At 38.9% G+C, this 21832-nt stretch overlaps 1 protein-coding gene across 5 annotated transcripts in view; it reads right to left on the bottom strand.

Moving 5' to 3' along the window:
• erbin (erbb2 interacting protein) overlaps positions 1 to 21832 on the bottom strand; it is a 130159-nt gene that overhangs the window by 19505 nt on the left and 88822 nt on the right. For all 5 annotated transcript variants that reach the window (XM_088629299.1, XM_088629301.1, XM_088629297.1 and 2 more), the window contains 11 exons: positions 20187 to 20259; positions 17984 to 18113; positions 16866 to 16981; positions 14756 to 14825; positions 11992 to 12091; positions 10908 to 11029; positions 9873 to 10049; positions 9377 to 9553; positions 7602 to 7719; positions 6253 to 6436; positions 1906 to 3499 (listed from right to left, as the gene is read on the bottom strand). In XM_088629299.1, coding sequence (XP_088485425.1) covers positions 1906 to 3499; positions 6253 to 6436; positions 7602 to 7719; positions 9377 to 9553; positions 9873 to 10049; positions 10908 to 11029; positions 11992 to 12091; positions 14756 to 14825; positions 16866 to 16981; positions 17984 to 18113; positions 20187 to 20259 — 2861 coding nt within the window. The remainder of the gene's footprint in view (positions 1 to 1905; positions 3500 to 6252; positions 6437 to 7601; positions 7720 to 9376; positions 9554 to 9872; positions 10050 to 10907; positions 11030 to 11991; positions 12092 to 14755; positions 14826 to 16865; positions 16982 to 17983; positions 18114 to 20186; positions 20260 to 21832) is intronic.

The following is a 21832-nucleotide window of genomic DNA, read 5'->3' as shown; positions in this document are numbered from 1 at the left end:
AAAGGAGGACCTTTTTAAGTGTTGTTTTTTTTTAAACTTAGTCAAGTCTTGGATATCTTCTTCAAAGAAACGTTCAACAACCGGAACATCAGACAAGACCGAGTTAAAAAAAAAGAAAGGAGCAGACTGAGGGATACAATGTTCAACCCTGTTCGCATTCGTATTCTGGGTCCTCTTGGACTTGAACTAAGTCGGGAAAACTAGTGAAAAAGAGGCGTTAACATTCTTCTCTGAATTAGATGCAATTAAGATTGAATTTGAAATACTTTCTCCCAAAGGTTTGCAATAATAGTAGTAGTGTTGAAAAAGACAATAGATTCTGTCCATATCAAGCCATAAGGTTGCTAACAGGATCTATTACCTATTGAACCTATTAGATAATTGGTGGCCACAGTTATGAATCTGCTTTGATGCCTCAAGCTCTGCAATAACAAGACAAATCCATAAAAGAAAATCCTATTCTCAACTTCTCTTCAAATGAGCTGCTTTTTTTTATTTGTCACAAGTATTTCCACAGAATGTTCATATTTCAGATGAAATAAATAATACATCAACAATAACCCTGAAAATATTAGACTATACTAATAAAGTGCAGAAAATCAAAATGGCCAACAGAGGAGGAAGGATCTGTGTCGCCATGGCACCACATACAGAAAATGTGAAGGATCAAATTTGAAAGGATGTATTGGACAACCGCAGGAGGAGAGGCAATGCACAGATAAAACTGGATTCTTATCTGTAGGACCCTGACCTCAGAGACTTTTACTGCACTATAAAGTATACTGGCAAGAAAATGGAGTTTAAGTAAAATAAGACCACTAAGTCCTCAAGAGAAAAGACAGCATTCTATTAACATTAATTAACTCCTGTGATGTCTAATTGCTTCTTTCTTCAAGTGAAGTTTTAAGTCTGTTTTATTTTGCTTTACCCTCTAATGGAAAACAAAATGGTTTCCTCAAGCTTTACAGGCTGCAAGACACATAGAAATAACTAGGAAGGAGTTTCTATGTAGTCCAGTGAGCAATGGTGCCGTCACCAGCTCAACAGAGAATTGGTTGTCATTAGCAATCAACAACTAGGTTTGAGGTGTACAGGTTGTAACACCAACCCCTGTGACTAGCTGTAACTCACTGGGGTTTCTGTGAGCTGGCAGTGAAAGCTGCATCACTTCTCGAATTGATGCTCACTCTCCAGTAAGACACCATGGGACTCACAGACAAAACAATTGGTGGATGTCTCTGACAAGTTATGCGGCATACACACAAAGGTCATTAACACTCAGTGAACCCAAATTAAAGGGGGACAGAAAGTCTTATTTAGAACATGCTAATCCTTTAAAAAATAATAATCCCAGTTACAGATATACAGGAATTTCACCACTAAATAAATAAAATTTAATCTGAAATTGAACTATGAACAATACTGAATATGCTGCAGTAGTATCAATCCAAAAGAAACAGATTACATTCACATCTAAAAAGTATTTTCCTTACACGCTGATGTCTGTCATCTAAACCTCACAGTCATCCACCAATACAATCCGGGAGGGGACTAAAGACACTTAAGTTTAAGGCAGTATCAAATCCTCAAATGCAGCTCATTTTCTATAACAATTTAAACCAAGACAGAAGGATCCTCAGGAACGAACCTACAAGTCTCACGGACCTCAGGAAAATAAACACTCAGTTACAGTGAGGCAAAGCTGAAGCAATCAACAAAAGGTTCTGAATGGCCTTTACTTGAAATTATCAAGTGCCTTAATTTAAATAGAAAAACATTCACTGTGCAATGTCCAGTATGTACCAAATAACAGACATCTTCTACATGTGATGTACTGACTCCTCCGTCTTGCCTGTAAAACAGAGCACGTTTACCAACAACAGGTACCAGAAAACAGATGCTTACCTTCTCCATCTTTTTAGCCTCAATGTGCCTCAACACCTGATCCCTCCAGTCTGCTGGCACCCTCCCCGTCCCTGGGGCGTCCAGCAAGGAGTGCTCCGACTTCACTCTCATGTTTGGCCGCTTGCTTGGGCTAGTCCGTGAGTAGTTGAAGTCGCTGACAGACATGGTTCGCTCGGGCACCTCGTGGGCGGACGGCCGAGCACTCTGCGGTCGGGGCGCGTTTGGGCCGTCGATGCTGTAGGTCCTGGCCGACAGGGGCCTCTGCAGCCCCTGGTTCATGGGCGGCGCCAGCCCCCGGCCCATAGTGTGAATGTCCCTGTAAGTCATGTAGTCGCCCTCCGGCATCGGGACCCGTCGGGGGTGGCCAGGGTCTGCAAGGGCCATGGAGGCAGTAGAGGAGCTGCTGCTCTGCCTCTGCAAGGTGCTCCGCGGACCAGCTAGCATCAACCTGTCTTTCGGTGGGGGGACCGCCCACATCTCCACGGGCTTGGCCGCCCCACGCTGTTGCAGGGTGTAGGCCTGGGCGCTGTTGCGGTTGGAGTAATTTGTGTTGGCCGCCGCGTGTTTGGTGTAGCTGTCTGTACTGTCGGACCTCTGTAGCCGCTGTGGCGGCAAGTACCCTTGATCTGGAGGAACTGGCGTCCTCTGAGTCCACAGGCTGTCTTTGGGCATCGTGCTACTCGTGTACTGGATGTTGTACTGAGGCATTCCAGGCCCGTGCATAGCAGTGGGCACAGGCACCCTGCCTGTATGGGGGCCTTGCTGAACGAAGCTGGGATCGTATTTGGATAAGGTTTTACTGCAGGACAGCAGGTCAGATGATGAGGCGGAGGAGCCAGGGTAGACCTGCAGGGGCTGGTCGTTGAGTAGGGAGGCAGACTTGCTGCGGACGATGTTTTGTCCCTGGGCACTGGCCACAGACACGCGCCCTGCAGCACTGGTCTCATAGGGCCCATTGTCACTGGAAATGTTATAGATTTTAAGCGTGCCCGTCTCAATATTAGTGATGCTTTGAGATTTCACCACAGGGCCTGGAGGCCCCCGTTTCTGAGGGGACAGTTCCTCGGTGCTCCTTGAAATAGACATCTCACTGCTCGCTGTCACTCCTACTGTTGCTGTTCTCACAACCTCATACTTGGCTGGGGACTGGGGGGGTTCTTCCACACGTCCATTGTGATGATCTGTGTGAACCGGCTTTGGAAGCTGGTTTCCATTCTCCAGCTGGTCTGGGGCTTGTTTGGTGTTGTTGTTGATCACAGACTTATCCCTCAGTTCCTCGCGAGGAACGCTCTTTGTCTTCTCCAAGTCCTCTAACCTCACTACATTGTCTGGAGGGAGCTGGGACACATTCATGTTGATCTCATCCCATTTGCTGTAAGAATCTCCCATCCCATTTTTTAAGTCAATGCCCCTCTCAATAAGTGCCAGCCTTTCCTCCACCGAGAACTCAAACTCGCTTGTTTTTAGCCCTTCTTTCCTTGAATCGTTCTCCTGCTGGTTTTTCAGGATTGCTTGCAGCGAAGTGTCAGACCCATTTCCATTCTGCAGCAGGGATGCTGTTTCTTCCAGCTGATTTAAATTTTCATCTGCTTGCCTAGAATCAAAAAGACAGAACTGAAGGAATGCCTTCTCAAAAACCCTTTGATTCAAGAAAAACAGCAAGGCTTGAGTTGACAAACTTCTTGCATCGTCCCTCCATTCCACCAATGTCCATCTCCAAGAATGGATGTGACCTTTGGCACCTTTTTGGTTATATACATAGAATCTGACTTTTTAATGAACCCAACAATCTCTAAAAAATGGTATCTTAAAAAAAGCATGTGTGAACATCTGGAAATAAGACTTCTGAAGCTTGCATTACATGCTGAAAGAACAACAATTCTATGTAAAAACAGTAAAAAAAACAAATTAACACTTCAATCCACCTTCAGTAAGCATATTATCATGAGAGGGTCACTAGAGCTATAAGCTGTTACTATCTGGTGCTGGTAAGTAAGTGATTTTAAATTGAAGAGCACAATTTGATTTTTCCACTTCACATGAATATATCTAATGACCGTAACCTGCTACGCTATTGGAACATTTAAATTCATGATGTGTCGTCTTTATGTTTGTCCACTTTACATTTATAAAACTGTCCTGGTATGTTCACTTGGATTACATAGGCTTTTCAAAAGTGACTTACATTTTACAACTAGTAATACTGTAATGTGTATGTGCAAGTAGGAACAAAAATCTATGTTCTGTGTATTTTTGTGTCAACTTTTATTTCTTTAAGAACATAAATACAACCTGAGACAGTCAGATGATTTAAAGAATTCCTAATATGTCACAAAGCTGTTAACAATGTATGACAATATGATTATCAGAACCCCTTGGTTAAAACCCCATTTTGAAAAGAAACAAAATATTTTTTGCTATAAGGGAGGGTGCCTTATTCTGAGCCAAGACCAACAAGCCAGCACACACTGACAAATCAGAAAAGTGTGAATTATTCATAGTAGAGCTACACTGAGTACATTACTGTTCTTACAAGCAACGTGCATTGGCTTTGAGGCCTAGGGGACACAGATACCAGTAACACTGTGGGCACCTGTGGTCTTTAGCTATCTAGGTGCATTCTGCAATCTAGGGAGCAACTAAGAGATGCCTGTTTTTCTAATGTAGGGAAAAGATATGGCTCCTGGCCCTAGCAACGATTCATGTTAATGTTGGCAGGCAGCCTGAGCATACAATACATATGAGCATATGATACATTTCTTCCACTGGACACTCTGATCTGGGAAGAAAACATGACAAAAGGCAACCTTCAGTAATTTAGATTAGAAATCTCCCAGAATAATGTACTATGTACCAATTAGGCCATGGCACTGTAGTTACACATGCTTGGAAAAAAATCTGTGGATCCATCTAAAAACCCCAATTATCTACCACTAATAAGATTTTTGGTTTACCTGAATAAGGCTAAAAAAACAGTTATGACGCCTTCATAAACATGATACCATGTGACTGTAATGGTTTATAGACTATTTCAGCTGAAAGCCAGGGGCAGAGCTCCAGGTAGAGAGCAGTAAGGGAAAATCATAAAGGACTTGCAAGCTGACACACGGACCTTCTGCAGAAGCAGTTCAGGGGTATGTTTATGTGAAGTTTTAGTGTACCACAGTAAAAGCTTTATTACTGCCTCTTGGGTGTATCTTCTTACATGTGCATTGTCTGGAATACCTTCCGCTGCGCTTGCAGTGTTACCCTTTAAACCACGACATTCTAATGACCTGAAAAGCAAGCCAACACTAGAGATTCAAGTATGTGAAGCTCTGTTACATATTCTTTGCTTAAAGTACAGTTTTATTAAAGTCAAGTACACTTTAATAATAATATTGCAATACTACAGTACTAACAAAAATTAATGTAGTCATAATAATGCTAACATTTGGAAGTGCAAACATACCTGGAGTGAGTTGTATAATGCAATTATGTTGTAAAATACTTAACTCTTGACTTAACTGGCATGTTTGATGGTTTGGCACCCCCCATTCCTCATGGAACTCAGATTTTTCCTGTTCTGTACTATTTTTATGAAAGAGTGATGGTATGTTAAGCTTCATTCACTTTAATCTCCTACAGATTTATTTCCTTACTGTTCTTGAATCCTTGTGTATCATTAAAAAAACATTAATATATTAACATGGTTACACCACAAGCCCACAAAAACATACAACTTCATAACCAAGTGGAAAAAAAAATTCTAATTTAAACATTTCTATGAAGTTGAAAAACTATTCGGTCCAGTCATAAATTCTTAAAATTGTCAGAAACCCTGTAATTACTTCAGTAACATTTCTATTTCAAACTGAAACACCAGATTACATTTTCTACACAGTATTCCTTTACAATCATCCCAGAGAACTACATTAAGTGGCAATATCCCATACGGTACTTTAACAGACATATACAATATTTGATACTAGCCACAGAGTGACAATATAAATGATATACTGTATATCAACGATGAAGTAGCCTATAGCTCATAACATACAACGTGTATAGGTAATTACACAAACAAGACAGCTGGAAGCCATTTTTGCAGACTGCAAGTACTAAAAAATAATCTTTATAAAGGGGCTATAGTAAAGCCTATAGTCTTGCTGTAGTGGTAAAGGAACACATTCTTCACAAGTTCTTTCGTTTTCTCTTGAGGAACTGAAACAGTCAACCAAGATCAAAGGATGGAAACGAGAGTTCAAAGTCGAGCAGCAAGACCTTGCCAAGATGAGAGATTTAAGTAACAATAACACACACGAGCAAAACACAGGACAGTGCAGCCCACCTCCATTTCCGTCTCACCTGATCTTGGAGATGATCATGACTTTGGCTTCTCTCTCTGGCGTGCAGAGGGAGGCGTCCTGGCTGCTGTCGGTGGTGAGGGACACCGAGTCTGACATGCGGGATGGTGAGGAACAGTTGCTGTTGTTCTGGTTACTGTTTACAGCGCTTTCCTCCAGTAAAGAGTCGGAATCTTTACTCTCATCTGGAAGTACAGTACAGGGAATGTTAGGCTCCCTGAGTGTCTCCTCAAGATGCAGCTTAATGACATGCAACAGCCATTACTTCTGCTATACATTCATCATTTTACTTTTGGGCATTTAAATAACTTACATGCTAGAAAATTCATTTTAAATACCAGCTTTTGAACAATTTAGAACCACTATGATAAAATTAATAACGTTTTTAATGGATTCAACAAATTCAATTCCAAAAAGGAAACTGCATTTCATAGCTCCAGTTATACCAGATTTATGAGCCACAAAACATATGTAAAATGATAAAATATCTTGAGGAAACTATAAAAGTGAAACTACAGGAATGAAAGTGTTTTAAAAAAGTTCAGTCTTGGTCTTACTAAGCTGCTATAACTATCACTAACAAAAAAAATGTGTGATGATCCAAAAGGACCAGAGTAAAAACAACACATCACTACAAGTTCTACATGCCACTAATTTCAAACCATGTCATCCAATTCAGGTCACAGGGGGGCCACAGTAATGTAATGGGACTAAGGCAGGGTACACCCAGGACATGGCTCCTGTTCATCTCATGGGGCAGACACACAAACACACACACGCACACACTCACACCAGGGCCAATTTTTACAGAAGCCAATTAACCTACCAGTATGTCTTTGTACTGTGGGAGGAAACCAGAGAACCCGGAGGAAACCCGTGTGAACATGGGGAGAACATACAAACCCAACACAGACAGCACCCCAGGTCTAGAATTGAACCCAGGGCTCCAGCATGGGCCACCATGCCACCCAATTTAAATAACATTTTACATAATAGATACACCACACAATGGGCTTCAATAGTTATTTCCTAAACAAAAGAATACACATGACCGTTTTATAAAAAGTAGATAATGTGGGAAAAGTGACATGGTATTCTTCACTGTGTATGTTAGCTTGACTAAATGAATGGTCGCTTTAATCATCCGTTCATTCATTAAAACCGATTAAAAAACCAACTGGGTCTGTGTGGGACCACAGCCAGGATGGGACACTCACCACTGGGTACACTCACACAGACAATTTAGACACCCCAGTTAACCGAAACCAGCATGTCTTTGGAAGATGGGAAGACTCTGGAGCATTAGTGAACCAACACTAGCGAAGTAAAAGAACACGTTAATGCCTGTACCTTTCTTGTCTTTACTCAGAGCCACCACTTTGGGCTGGTTGATTGAGATCTCAATCAGAGGAGGACGCATCTCTGCAATCTTCATCTCCTCCTCATCAGAAGACAAGTCCTCAGAGTCCTGAAGGAAACAAGTTACAGGTTTCTGTATTACAGCTTGGAGAAATAAAAGTTACCACCTTTTCACATGTGCCAAAAGCAATTCTCATTCTGCTATAATCAAGCTATTAAGTCTCAGCGTCACTTTGTGGAATTGTGTTCATCTTCCCAGTATGACATATTCTACTGTAATGAAAATGACATACAGTATCTGTATCTGGGATGGCTTCCAAGATCTATACGTTATTGGGTTACACACTGGGTTAATGCTGAATCGCAGCTACTCCTGAATGTGGTCAAACAAATGTTATTTATATAGCTTCAAGAAAAAAACTAAAAAAATACAATACACTTCTTAAATTATACTATGAGAGTCTTCAGTATGTACTGGATTAGTGAGCTTAAAAAAGAAAGAAAATGCAATTAAGACACCTCTTCATTTTTCTTGTTCGGAAACCTACAGGAAACCAGATAACAGGACAAAACTGAAAACCACAGAAACAGTAGAATCATACACTTCTAAAAATAATCATCAACAACCAGCATATGTTTTACAACTTTTAAAACTGCTTGAATACATAAAACACCCCTGTGTTGTTTTCCAGTGTTTAATATCCCCTGTGGATGTACTGTGACCTATGAGTTACTGGTTGGAAAAGCAATACTAGCAGGCTCACTTTTTATCAACAACTATGTAATTCCTATTTATGAATATTAATTATGCTGTATAAATGCCTGGAGACTGCCAACCAACTTCACTCAATTATTTTAGAGAAGTTCAAAGGCATTTAAATAGCTGACAGTTGCAGATTGAATTTTAAAGCATTTGAAACCATTGAGGGCTCAAAAGCTGAATGTAAAAGTGAGCTTAGATTTGTTCTGCACCAACCTATTTTCTACAGTTTTAATTAGGTTCCATAAAATAAAGAAGATGAAAAAGAAGACCACACTGGAAATAAACAGAACAAATAAACAAACAAAAAAAAGAATTTTCTAAAAATCTCCATTGCAAGGAAATTGTAATACCAGAGGGTTGTTTAAAACCTTTTCCTGTAAATAAATACAACAAATTCAACATATTTTGCAGTGCTCTCTTCCAAAAATATGCACAAGTAACAACCTTATATGGCTTTTGCAAGGAAGAAAGATGACAATTTTGCTCCTATTTAAAAAGTAATTATCCACAGTTTTCCACTGTTCAACTGATTGTTGAATTTTAACTGCATGTACTCCATGTCAATCCCATTATAGGCAAACTATTTCAAACGTAAATGCTTTTTCATGGTAAAAACTTATTTAAACCATGCAGGATTAAATGGTATAGGCTCCCTGCTCAAAGTTCACTCCAACCAGAACAAATGGTTACCCACTTTTTAGTACTTTTTTGCAACCTATCCACCAGGTTTTGTCTAACATGTTTTTAAGGCCGCAATTATTTTATTAACATACCAGAAATCCCATGTTCTCAAGAAAAAACCAGGATGTACAACTGTGATGAAACCCATCCTTTTCAAATGACAAATAGCGGAATCCCATGGAAACAAATGCAGCTGCTAAACTAGAAACGTATTGAAGGGCATTTTCTGACGGTGTACGTGCAGTCTAACAGGTTAGCTGACTTGAGCTGATACTGAAAAGCAATTTCCCATAGCGAAGTGTGATCTGTCACAACATCATACCTCAAGAGTATCTTCATGGTTAACTGCTGCTCTTGTATTGTCCAGGATCTGAAGGGCAGCTGCCTGTGATGTCTCTACAGCAACCTTGGAATCAAGGTCACTAGGCTTTGGGATGCAGTTTGCAGCTGCTTTAAGATCCATCTCCACTGCCTGACCGTTTGCACAGCTTTCGGAAGCCTGGCCAAACAAAAAGAGCGTTTATAACACCTCACTTATTGCAGAGGCCTTTGAACTTTGTCTAGGCACATTCATTCCTTTTCATTCCTAATGTTTTGTTGTTTAATACCAAGGTCTTCACAATCTCCATCGATATCAGCAAGTGGAGGAAAGAACAATGTAGTTTTGAATGTGGTCTGACAAAACATAAACCTCAAAGACTGGTTTATATTACTGGCACTGCTGGCTGCCTGAAAAAAAAGTTTTGATCCACCATAAAAACCTAAGGATAGGCTGCTTGTTAGCTTATGACATCTCTTGTTATCCCAGTTTCACCCACCTTTACTCCAACATCTCGTACTGCGACAGTGGTATCTTCGCTTTGCTTTGTTGTGTCTTTACCAGATTCGTCCGACGACTCATCCTCCTTCAGCCGGTGTGCGATCGTCTGAGCGGTTTTCACCATGTTTTTCAGCTCGTCTGGGTAAGGTGTGGGGTAGCGCTTCAGATTACCCTCCTGAGCCGTTGAGCAAGAAAATACAAAAAGAATTACAGAATGCTGCCAGACAGAATGACAGATTCTTTGGGGAGAGAGAAGGAGACATCTTGTGAGCATCATGAAAGTTTGCGAACATGCTGTCGGAAATCCATCTTGTCTGAGCATCCATGTACCTTTTACTTGTAGATTCTGCCCACACAAGACAGTCTCACTGATATGTTATGAAACCCTCAAAAGTAGTCTTTATGGTGAAGTACACTTCAGCTAGACGGTTAAAAAAAAAACAATGGATTTCTGACGTTACTTAAATTTAAGGGAATTTGCATATAAAGCACTGTTTTCAGTTTATTCAATTTCAGGATAAACAATTTGTGATACTTTCTTCAGAAGATGTGGTGCCATTTTTTACATGCATGTCAGCTTCAGAAACAAATACTTTACCGCATAAAGCAATCTAAAATTAAACACCGTAAATGCTGATCACAGTAAAGCTGATTCAAAGAAAAATAAGAAGAAAAGAGCATAGTCTATTGTGTAAGAGTAAGAGGGATTTTGCCCAAATCAACAACATCATGTGGACACTGACAGAAAGATCGGGTCATTTTTAACTCCACCTGTCTGTTTTCTACCACGATTGTCTATTCCAAGGCTAAGCGTATGACTAAGACCTTTCACTCTCTAACTGTGTTTTAAATGCCCAAGAATAAATCCTTTACAAGCCACTTCCGATGGCTGTGGGTTATAACGCATGGAAAGGCCTAGTTAAAAACAGCAACAAAATAAGAACACATGCGCGCAACAAGGAAGCAGTAATACTTTTAGCCCTTTCCAGCACAATATTACTGAGTGCAGCAGCTGTCTTTAAGACCCACTGACCCGAGGAGGTGTCTCTCGCTCATCCTTGTCCTCATCACACTCAAAGGCCACCTGTGCTCGCTGTCTCCTCTGCTCCTCCCAGAGTGAGGGGTTGAAGCTCTCGTTATCAGAGTTTTGCGCATCTGCGAGTCAATACAGATTGGGAGAAGGTTTCAATTCCGTCAAAACAATATCCCAAAGTTTCCATAAGCATTGAGAACTTTTAACGAAAATGGATATAAATTGAACAAGTTCATCACAAACTGTAGCAATCAATGATTTGTAATCAACGGACATTTAATTTGCAAAATATGTTTGTTTCATATCCACTATCCTGATGTTGCAATCTTGGGGAAAGTTTTATGGTTGCAGGAGTTACCAAAGGTGCTTTTGTGTCCACTGCAAAAACATTTAAAGTAAAATGCAAAGCTATTAATTCAATATGACAATTCAAATTGTTCTTCTTAAATAAGACCTGTCTCTACAATACACTTTTTCTTATACTAAACTGTCTACTTGGGTGGAAATCAAAAGAATTACTTAGCATTAAAGCATTATACAGACAAAATGCATTTAATTAAAAAAGCATTTAGTTTGTTAACACTGGAACAAACAATGAAAAATGGTTTATTCACCATTAATTTATATTCAATGTGAATTAATCTACATGTATATACCTTTTCCCTTCGTATCCTATACAAAATTTCCTTGGTATGTTTACATTTCACAAAGCAAACTGGTAAAAATGTGGCAGGGAATTAAGAAAGGAACAGAAAGTGCCAGTCAGCTATATTTTGTATACATTTTTGCAAGAAGGTAAAATCTTCACTTTACATGTATAGCACTGCTGTTCTAGTGACAAATAGGAAAAGTAGGTCTACCAGTAAAGCCAGACTCTCCTCCCCTTGAGATTCTGTGGTAATGGGTATTCTGTGACACATAATTCAGCATAATGCTGGAATCCCCAAATAACTCAATGGCACTCAAGTTTTACATCAGAGTTTCAGATGGTAGGGAAAGGGAAATGTCAAGCATCAGTTTATAATTAACATGACTATAGCTTCCTGGCATTAAGTGATGCTTTTGAATCAACAGTGGAACTTACAGTCCTCAGTCCTGGGCTGCTGAGGGAACATGTAGTTGGTGAGAACAGTCTTGTGTGTCTCCTCGTCTTCCTCTTTCTGCAAGGGTATCAGAGGCTTGGACTGGAGGAGAAAATAAAGCAAGGTGAGGGAGAATGCTGCCGTTTCATGTATCACTTTCAACTGGACGGAAGCCTGGAATTTTCAGGCCCTGACAAGACGTGCCTTCAGCAGCATGATGTTATCTAGATGCGTATAAAACCTTGGGAGTAGAGAACAAAAAATTGAAAAGAAAATACAAGCAGAACCAGGACAAGGACAAATATTTTATCAACGTAATCCAATTTTAAATCCAAGCCTGTCCCCTTCTACAGAGCTCAGGCCTTGGATAACCTTCAGGAGTTCTGGGGTAACCAAGCTTTTGAGTATTCCATTTCTACCCCTCAATTCAATACAGTTATGTAACAGCCCTGCATTTCCTTTGAGACTATCTTATAAAGCGTGATTATGAATATGCACCTGTAAAATTAAGGAATGAACACTAATACGAGAAACAGCTAGTCTGGTAAGAGAACTCCCCTGTCAACATCAGCTGCCTGAGCTGCATATTAGCACAGGCTTGCAAAGGAGTCAAGAGTGTCAGTGACGTTCAATGGGGACAGCTGGTAAGCAGTAATTTTCACTTGAGCACATGTGGCTATGAGTCTCAATCATCAAAAAATGCTTGGAACAATAAAGTGAATCCTTAAATGCATGTTCGTTCACACGCAAACACTATGCACACCTGTGCACATTTCCATAAAGAGCCATGAAATAAGCAGCACTTCTCTTAAATTCTATAAACACAAAATTCAAATAATATACATCATTATACATCAAACCTTGCTTCACTCAAAAACTGCTAAACCTTTTACTAGACTCTGCCTTAGAGCAAAGTTCCTGTACCATATGGCATACTCAGATTAGATACGGTGGAACTATTTCACTACTTTAAAGTTGTGGTTTCCAGGTCATGTTTTATTAAAGAACAGAATTTACTTCTTAACTGCTAGAGTAGATCTTTCTTCAACCTTTAAATGAACATTTCTCACACCAGAAGTCCTGCTGCTGCCAAACCACTTGCTCCAAGAACCACAACTCCATTGCTTATTCTGCATGTTTTACAAACAATAAAAAAAATATCTTCATAAAAGCACATCACAGAAAGTTTTTCTTTGCTATAGATATGAGCTAGCTCAATTTTATTGCTGTGCACATGTTGTGAGTAACAATTCAAGTAAGATCAAATGCCAATAATATTTTCCTATCTTGCAAGGGTAAATGTCAGTGCCCTAGTATCACTGTTTGTCCATCTCAACCGCAGAGAAGTTGGCAAATGAACTTCTGACCTCCTAAACTCCTAGTCTCTCCCACAGAGTCAGAAAAGGTAGGAAACTAATCAAGAGCAGTTTTGACAGGGCATACAAAGACAGATCTGTACTAAACCTGATAAGAACCTTTAAGGCAGTTCTAATATTCATCACTATTTTCTAACCAGCACAGGTTTCTGTTTCATGCTGTTTTTGTCATAAAAAGCTTTAGGTAGAAACTAATAGAAAAGTTATTTTTTCAATAGAAAATCCACTTTGCACTGCAGACTTGACTACCACTCACCTCCTGTGTGTTCTTCTGTGTTGTTCTGAGACATTATTCCGATTGTTCTAGTGTATTGTGTATTGCGTATTGCGTATTGTTCTAGTGTATTGTGCACTGCAGCCCAGGAGGAACTATATTTCCTTCTCTCTTGTACATTGCATAGGTGTAGAATGACAATAAAGTGAACCTTAGAAGGGCTAGTTTGTAATGAAACTAAAAAGGAAGACATGAATAAGGGAGTCAGTGAGACAGAAAAGATGGAAAAGAATGTGGAGAGGCAGTAAAATTGGTTTTCCTCAAATCCTTGAGTTTGCATTGTTTTTTAAATGAAATTTTAAAAAGTAGCTACAAATGTGTCCTCTGAGGAAAAAACAGATAGGTGGTAATAATAATAGTAATATCATCATCATAAATGCACCTTCATAATTAATTATACAGATAACTTTTTCAGCACAAAAGATCCCCCAGCAGACTGGGAGGGGACACACTTTAATCACCACTGCAGTGCGGTATCTTACACACTAAGCACCTGCAGCCTTAAAACAAAGCAGATCAGGTGGAGACGCCGAATAATGGATGACCAAATTGGGCTTAATAGCACAAAGCAGAATTTAGCCAGATCACAGAAGTTAAAAATCACACCTGGGTCAGGACATCTGTCATCCTAAGGAGTTTAATGTCTGAAGGATGGTACAAGGACTTCTAAGTTGCAATGCTGGGGCAGCAACACTTACACAGTAACCTGGTTTTCTTAAGAGTTCTCCATCTCAGTATTGACCAGCCTCTATTTGCCTCTGAAATCTGAAAAGATTAGTCTATGGGGTGGAAACACTGCTGCTTAGAGAATAAGGATATGTTTGTTCTTTGATAGAACTTTGCATTGGTTTCCCAAAGGGGAAAGCGGAAGATGGAGACCTGTAAAATAATTTTCATATACTAGGATGAAAAAGACATTCTTTGATGTATACTATACATCTTCAGAGGATTGAAGTCTTTTCTTCAGAGTAACCAAACAATAACAGGTGAGCGATTATGGTCTCAACTAAAAGGGAAGACACTTCTGAATTGACAAGGGTGACAAGGGTGAATAGCATCCGCTATTGTCAGTGCACAGTGAATATGAGGTGAAACCTGAATTGTAAAGTCACCCACCTGGTTTTCAGACAACCACATAGCAGTCAGTTGGCTCAATTTGGTGAAGCTGAAGGGCAAATTCTTTAACCTGGTAGAATGAGAGTTGCATGTTATGGCACTTTTTATTTAAAAAACTGTATACCACATTAACCGCAACAAGGGCCTGATAGAAGCTGACCATGTTAACTTCAAATAATGTAAAACACCAGGCATACCTGGTGCTTTGAAAACAAAACTTAGACAGTTCATTCTTTTTATTGGCGACCATCGGTTTCCCAGTGATTTAAAATTCCCTGCAGAGTCATGTCTAAATTCTGAGGGATTATGTCATTAAAGATCCATTAACAACACACTGTTTTCTCTCCCATAGAGAACATTTGTCACCAAACAATCACAAATAAGCATCCACACAAACAAATGCATCTCAATTATGTTGTATTTAATGTAAATAGCAACTGTTTTCCCGAGAGTGAAATTAAAAACAGTGATTCCTTCTGGCTTTCCTGAACATTTCTGTACTTGGAATGGTTGGATAATCCCCTATCACCATATATTTACAAGGGAAACCTCATCTTGACAGGTTTGGCTTCTGCAGTGTTTGCTGATCCAGTTGATTTCCCAGCAGGGGTAAACAGAGGCAGTGATCTTAATAAAGAATGAAGATCAGCATTAAGATACCACTGGGATGTAATAAAGAACCTGTCAAAGTGACTAAAGCTGAACAAATGAAGAAAATGGGCACTGGAACTGGAGCTGTATAGAAAACCATCTAAGACTGTAGATAATAACAAATGGTGGCTAAAAATACATCTTCAAAATGTGCCAATGAAATCTCGCTCTATCTGTCACACCCAAGACACATACATGTTACATTCCATGAATTCCAATAGATATCTTGGAATATGGTGAAGGCAAGTCCAAGACAAAATCCCATCCCTATCTTTTTGGGTTTCCTAATTTCCACTACAGTATGCACCAAGTGTACACCCCAGGTACAATTAACAAATAATTTCTATTTCTCTTTTTTGATGTTTTGATGGCTTCCGTCACCATCTGTAATTATTAAACTGGCTACAAATTATTAACTATAGGGAACCACTAGACCAATCAACTCTGAAGCAGAATCACAGAACATTTTTTGCAGATGATTCTGTCAATAAGATGTCCATAAAATACACAAAATACTCCATTTGGGAGACCACAAAACTGAACAAAAAAGAGATTTTTTGTTCAAGAAGAGAAAAAGATCCCTCTTTTTGTTGTAAAAGGGGACCATATATTGACATAACAAGCTTTGCTTTCAAGTCTATGGTGTACGTTATGGCAGAAATATAATTGTAAGCACTGCTCCAGGACTTACACTATCCATGTCAACCACCAGAAACACAGTTCTGCTTTTATTAGTGAATAATGTTCAATACAAAGGAGTAAACTAAACCTCACAGGGGATGACACAGAAAGTACCTCAAAGATGGCGCTCAACTGTTAACATCGTAAAACACCACTGAACCTGTACTGATTTCACTACTGCGGCACCAGAAGTGCTGGCCTAGAGTTGATCCAGTTCTGGTCTGTTTCCAAGGCTCATGGTTCACTCACTGGAGGTTTGTGCTGGATGAGCTACTCCAGAACCCACACAAGGCACCTTCAGAATACATTCTCTTCTTGACTTCCAAAATATCATTAGCTAGCTAAATGAATGTACTGCAGTGGAGCAATGGTGTAGTACATACCATCGTTGCTTTGCAGCACTGGGTTTCTGGATTTAATTCCTGCGTTGCTATCTGTGTTGAGTTTGTATATTCTCTCTGTGTTTACATGGGGGTTTCCTACAGGTGCTGGTTTCCTCCCACAGTCCAAAGACATACAGGTAGGTTAAGAGGCTTCTGGGAAAATTGGCCCTGGTGCAAGTGTGTGCATGTCTGTGTGTGCCCTGCAGTGGATGTCCAGGGTGTACTCTGCCTTTTGCCTGTTGCTTGCTGGGATAGGCTCTGGTTCCCCCACAATCCTGTATTAGATAAAGCGGTTAAGAAGATTGCTTGGCCATGAACAGGACATCCAATTTGTCCTCAGTTTGTAGTCCAAGTAAAGAAAAAATTAAATGTGGGAAAATATTGAGATAACTCACTTGTTGTCACTGAGATTGATGACTTTTAGTCTCTGCATGTCTCCCATTTCCTCAGGCAGGTGCTCCAGTTTGTTGGAGTGTAGGAACAACACTGTCGCATTCTTCCAGTTCCCAATCTGCAGGTGTGCAACGAGATGCAGCATTCAATTTATGGATATATGGAGCTCTCATGTTAAAAAATACTTAAACAATGACCTGTGTAGGTTAGAGAAAACAAGCTCTGTAACAATAATTGTAAATGTTTTTAAAGATCGTTGCATAAGCACTACATTACATAGTGAGATTTGATTGGAACAGGTGATAAGGTTGTTTATTTCTTACTAAATGTTTATTCTGGTGTACATTACTCAAGACAAATAAATAAAGGAACATTATATCCTGCTTATCAAGAAAGCAAAGCATTTGTACCTCAGGTATGTTAATGGACATGCAAAGCACCTGTCACAGTGCAGAGTTTGTTTTCATGCAAATGTACCTACTGTAATTCCATGCAAACTTAAATTTAAGAGTAACATTTTCATTGTATAAAATGCCATAAGACAGTGCCTAGAAAACAACAGTTCCTTTTATTGCAGTTATGTTTTGGTAACATGGCAGGCTCAAAATCTTAAGAATTATACTGCTTTGAACATGGATTGAAATGTCAAATTGTGTCTGAGGAATACAATCACACATTTTTTATTTAAAAGGAAAAAAACATAGGGCATGAAGCTTTGAATTAAAAATATTTGTCATCAAACACAATAAGCATTTGTGTTATAAGCACCTTATTACTTAACACTATGACACAGTACTTTTATCTGAAAATACAACTGTAGGCCAGGGTGAAATGGCCTCTTGAACATTCAGTAATGGCTAACTGCACAATACAAGAGGACAAGGACAAGAGATTTTTACGTTTTACGTTTCAATTTCTGACATTTCGCGCAAAAAATAGATTTTATTTTAACAGCGATACCAGTTTCCCTCTTTTCACCCTGAAACGGGCTCATGTCTTCACTGTAAGTCTGTCATCGAGGAAAAATCCTGGGAAACGCTCAGCTGTTCTTGAATTTCTAAACAGCAGTATTCCATTGGTAGCATATCATTATCAACACATTATATCTCATTATAATTACCTCAGGAGGCAGCTGTGTCAGAAAGTTGTGATCTGCAGCGAATGTGCGCAGGTTGGTGCACTGCCCTATGGATGACGGCAAAGCTTCAATTTCGTTAAAACTGCAGTCCAGCTCATCCAGTGCCAAGAGGCTGAAAACAGGAGGGCAAGAAACAAATCAAAATTGACCCCTGCTGAGATTATGCAATCTAATTATTTAATTGAGCCTTCTTTCAATGCGTGTTAATTACTGCTGAAGCAAATCTGAGTCAAGTGCTTTGTTAGACGGACTTTCTTTCCCAAAATAAAAAAAACAAAAAGTTGAGATCACATTTCAAGAAGTATCCAACCATTCTCTTGCAGAATAAATGTAAGATCAGCACTGCTTTTTCAAAAGCTGGCCTCACACTTCCCGGGATCAAAACCATCACTGAAACAGGTTCTTCCAATATCTTATACAGATATTTATTGCAGGCAGAGGACTGCCATTCATACTTACATTCATCAGAAAAACAGAAAAAAAGCAAAATAGGAAACAAACTGAGACATCTTCAAATATTTAAAGATGCTGAATAAAAAACCAAAGTGCTGAATTAGGGGTTTGTGTAGTAGAGCTATAAATACAAAGGATTTCGATGTCAGCTGTTGTCAGAGATCATTAGTATGTTTCCTAATACAGAGCTATAGACCTGAGACATACCAGTCTAGCCCATGGATTTTTTCTCTGAGACTCCAGATTTTTAAATATCAGGCTCCATAGGCTGAGTAGATCCCTATGTCACATCAAGAGAAGGTTGCCAGTGGGGCTTCAGATATTGCAAAACCTCCGATGTCGTTCCCTCCAACCAAAAGCCTTGTTCACAGATCTCTACTGTTTCTAAGGAGCATGGTGTGTGCAAACATTCTTATATCCTTCATTAGTTACCAAGCTCAAATTTATGGAGAGATTGATTAAAGGAAGACTGAACCTTTTCTAATCAAAAGTCAATTTCTTTTCAGTCCAAGTTCCCTCCTGTGTGGCACTTGGACTGAATGCTGACCTGCGGGAGCTGCTATCTCCAGAACAAGACCCACACTTTCGCTCACCAGAATCTGTCAAGACCTTCAGTATGTTCGGAACATTTCGGAAGTCCCATAAAATAAATGCGTAAAGGTTGATCCATCAACTATACATAAGACCGGCCAGACAGGAGGCACAAAAAATATTTGAACTGACTATAATCAACTCGGTCACAAGAAGATAAAGGGTTTAATGTTCATCTGGCTGTCTGCTTCAACATTCAAAGCCTATATAATGGCCTCTGACATATCCCATTCAGATTTTTTGCTCTACAAAACAGAATTTAATTCTTAAAACTAGTAAAAAAAGATAAAGCATAACTGTAATTATGAGTGACTGAATGTAAAGCACAAATAAGAAGTCAAAAATTGAATAGGTTTAATCAGTTTGGTTTACAGTCTTTACAGGGATTACAACAGACTCTTTGCAATCCCATATTTATAATCCTTACAGTGGCTTTCACTAATGCAGCATTGATAAACAAACTGAGGTAAGGCGATTCAATAGTCATAATTAGGGTCACAGAAAAGAGGGAATTTATCACAAAAAACATCTGAAAGCAAATCTAACTTTCAGAAACAAGAGAAGAGTTTCACCTCCGAGTAAAGATTCTGCCTGTTTAATTTAGGATAGGTTTCAGGCTATTGTATAAATAGCTGGACCATGATTAAACTTTAATCCCTTTCTTGGTCCATATGGACAACTACTTTCTCCACTTACAGTAGTGCTAAGTCCCTCTAAACGGCTTTAGTCTCTATAAAACAATGTCCCGCTTTGTTTAATCCACAATGTTTAATCCAACTGTCTGGATTTCAAAGGTATTTATAGCAAATAAAAGCAAATAAAATCCACAAGTGTCACAACAAAATACTCAGACAGAATGGATTAGTGTTCATCATTGGCTAGTACTGCTGAAAAGATTGAGGCTGTTCTATAGAGCACCCAAAACCAACCCGTAAAGCAGTGGAGGAAAATTAGTTAGGTCTCCAGTGAGCTCAAGTGTCATATGACGTTTACATCACTACTTTCAAATACCCAGGACAGGTGTTTACTAATGCAGTAGATGAATATAAGGAACAATGGAGCCTGAATTCTTGGCCAAAGAAAAAACATGCTCAGACTTATTCCTGTCATGTAAATGTGGTATAACAGTTTAAATACACACCCTCCTATAGAATCTGGCAGGTACATTAGCTGGTTCTCATCAACTTTCAGCGCAGATAATTTCTTCAGAGATCCTGTCCAAACAAAAGCAAATTAATCACAAATAAATACATGTACAAACATAGTTTACTGTAAAAAGGCACTGTCTTTAGTTAAGGCACTTTTATAATATTATTTTCCCAATATTATCTTATAATATTGTGAGGAAAAAGATTTTCAAGATGCAAAGGAAAAAGGTGCTTGTGAAAATCTAAAAATCTTACAAAGATCACGCAAATACTTCTGCAGATCCTTGAGTTTTGTCCATGTTGATATGAGTTAGGAAAAAAAGGAACAGCTGCTAATGAGAATTTACAGCATATAGAATTTTATACAATTATGCTCTACTGAAATTTTCCTCATCACAATACCAAAGGCTTTTAGTGTTGCTGTTATGTAATGCAATTATCATTTAAATAAAAAAAGTAAAGAAAGCAAAGACAAAAAGCAACTTCTTAACTTCCCAACCAAAACACATGTTCCCATGGCACCAAGTGTAACTATCTTTCTTGTGACAGAAATGAACTATAAGTAGTTACTAACATGGATAACCTGGATTTCTTAGGCTAGTGGGCTCTCTTTCATTCCTTAACTGAGGTTGAAAACTGTAATATTGCATGTGTAATGAAAACAGCTACTGAGCCCTGTTATACATCTATATTTAATCAAAAGTTCACCTAAAGGGCATTTTACATTTTTAACAAGGTAATTATACTGCATATATCCTGAATGGCTACATTTAACACAATAACGACTTCAGGCTAAAAATGATTTTAAAGACTAGCAAGCAGACATCATTGGTGAGGCATAAATCTCTGAATTAAGCTGCTGTGCTGATGAAGGGCTTATGGATCTGTAGTGAAGGAAACGGCAAATACAACAAAAAGCTGTTTCTTTAATCAGAAAGTGACTCTACGCAAAATCCTTACTCAGCTATGAGAACAAAACAGCTACCAAACACAGTGGTCTTTTATTCAATATGCATAGCTATCCCATTTAAATGCATTAAATGACCAAGTGTAATGAATACAATAATGTATTAAATTAACAACGTCTCCTTTTCAGCCACAGTTTAAAAGTCTTAAAGTATACTGTCTATAATCTTTCAGACAACCATAATGTACAAATGTATTAATAAAAGCCTACAAGTTTTAAAATAAAAAAGCCCAATAATGATTACTGGTAAGCAATTTCAAAATTGCTCAATATTTGGAACACTCTGATCTAAAACATATAAATATCTCATTGTATGTCCTTGATCATATTTCTGTTTTCTCTTGGAATCCCTTGTCCAGAATTGCTTCTTCAGTGCGGATTCTAGAGTTACGACAAGTGACATTTACAGAAATACTCAATTTTATCAAACATCTTTTTGTCAAGGCAGACTACAAATGGCAATATTATACATGCTCTACATAAACCCTAACATGCAAAATATATAGGAGTTGGGCTAATTTTTCTATATGAACTTGTGAAAAAAGAATAACACTAGGAAAGTGGTGAAATACTTTAGTAAAATAACAGCAATGGATTTTAAAACATACATCAGTGACTGTCGAACTGATATTGGGAATAAAGGATTAAAACAGAACGTTTTCACATCCCAAT

This window comes from Lepisosteus platostomus, chromosome 4, assembly GCF_059453375.1.
Source record: "Lepisosteus platostomus isolate fLepPlt1 chromosome 4, fLepPlt1.hap1, whole genome shotgun sequence".
Lineage (NCBI taxonomy): Eukaryota > Metazoa > Chordata > Actinopteri > Semionotiformes > Lepisosteidae > Lepisosteus > Lepisosteus platostomus.
This window is presented reverse-complemented; position numbering and strand designations above follow the sequence as displayed.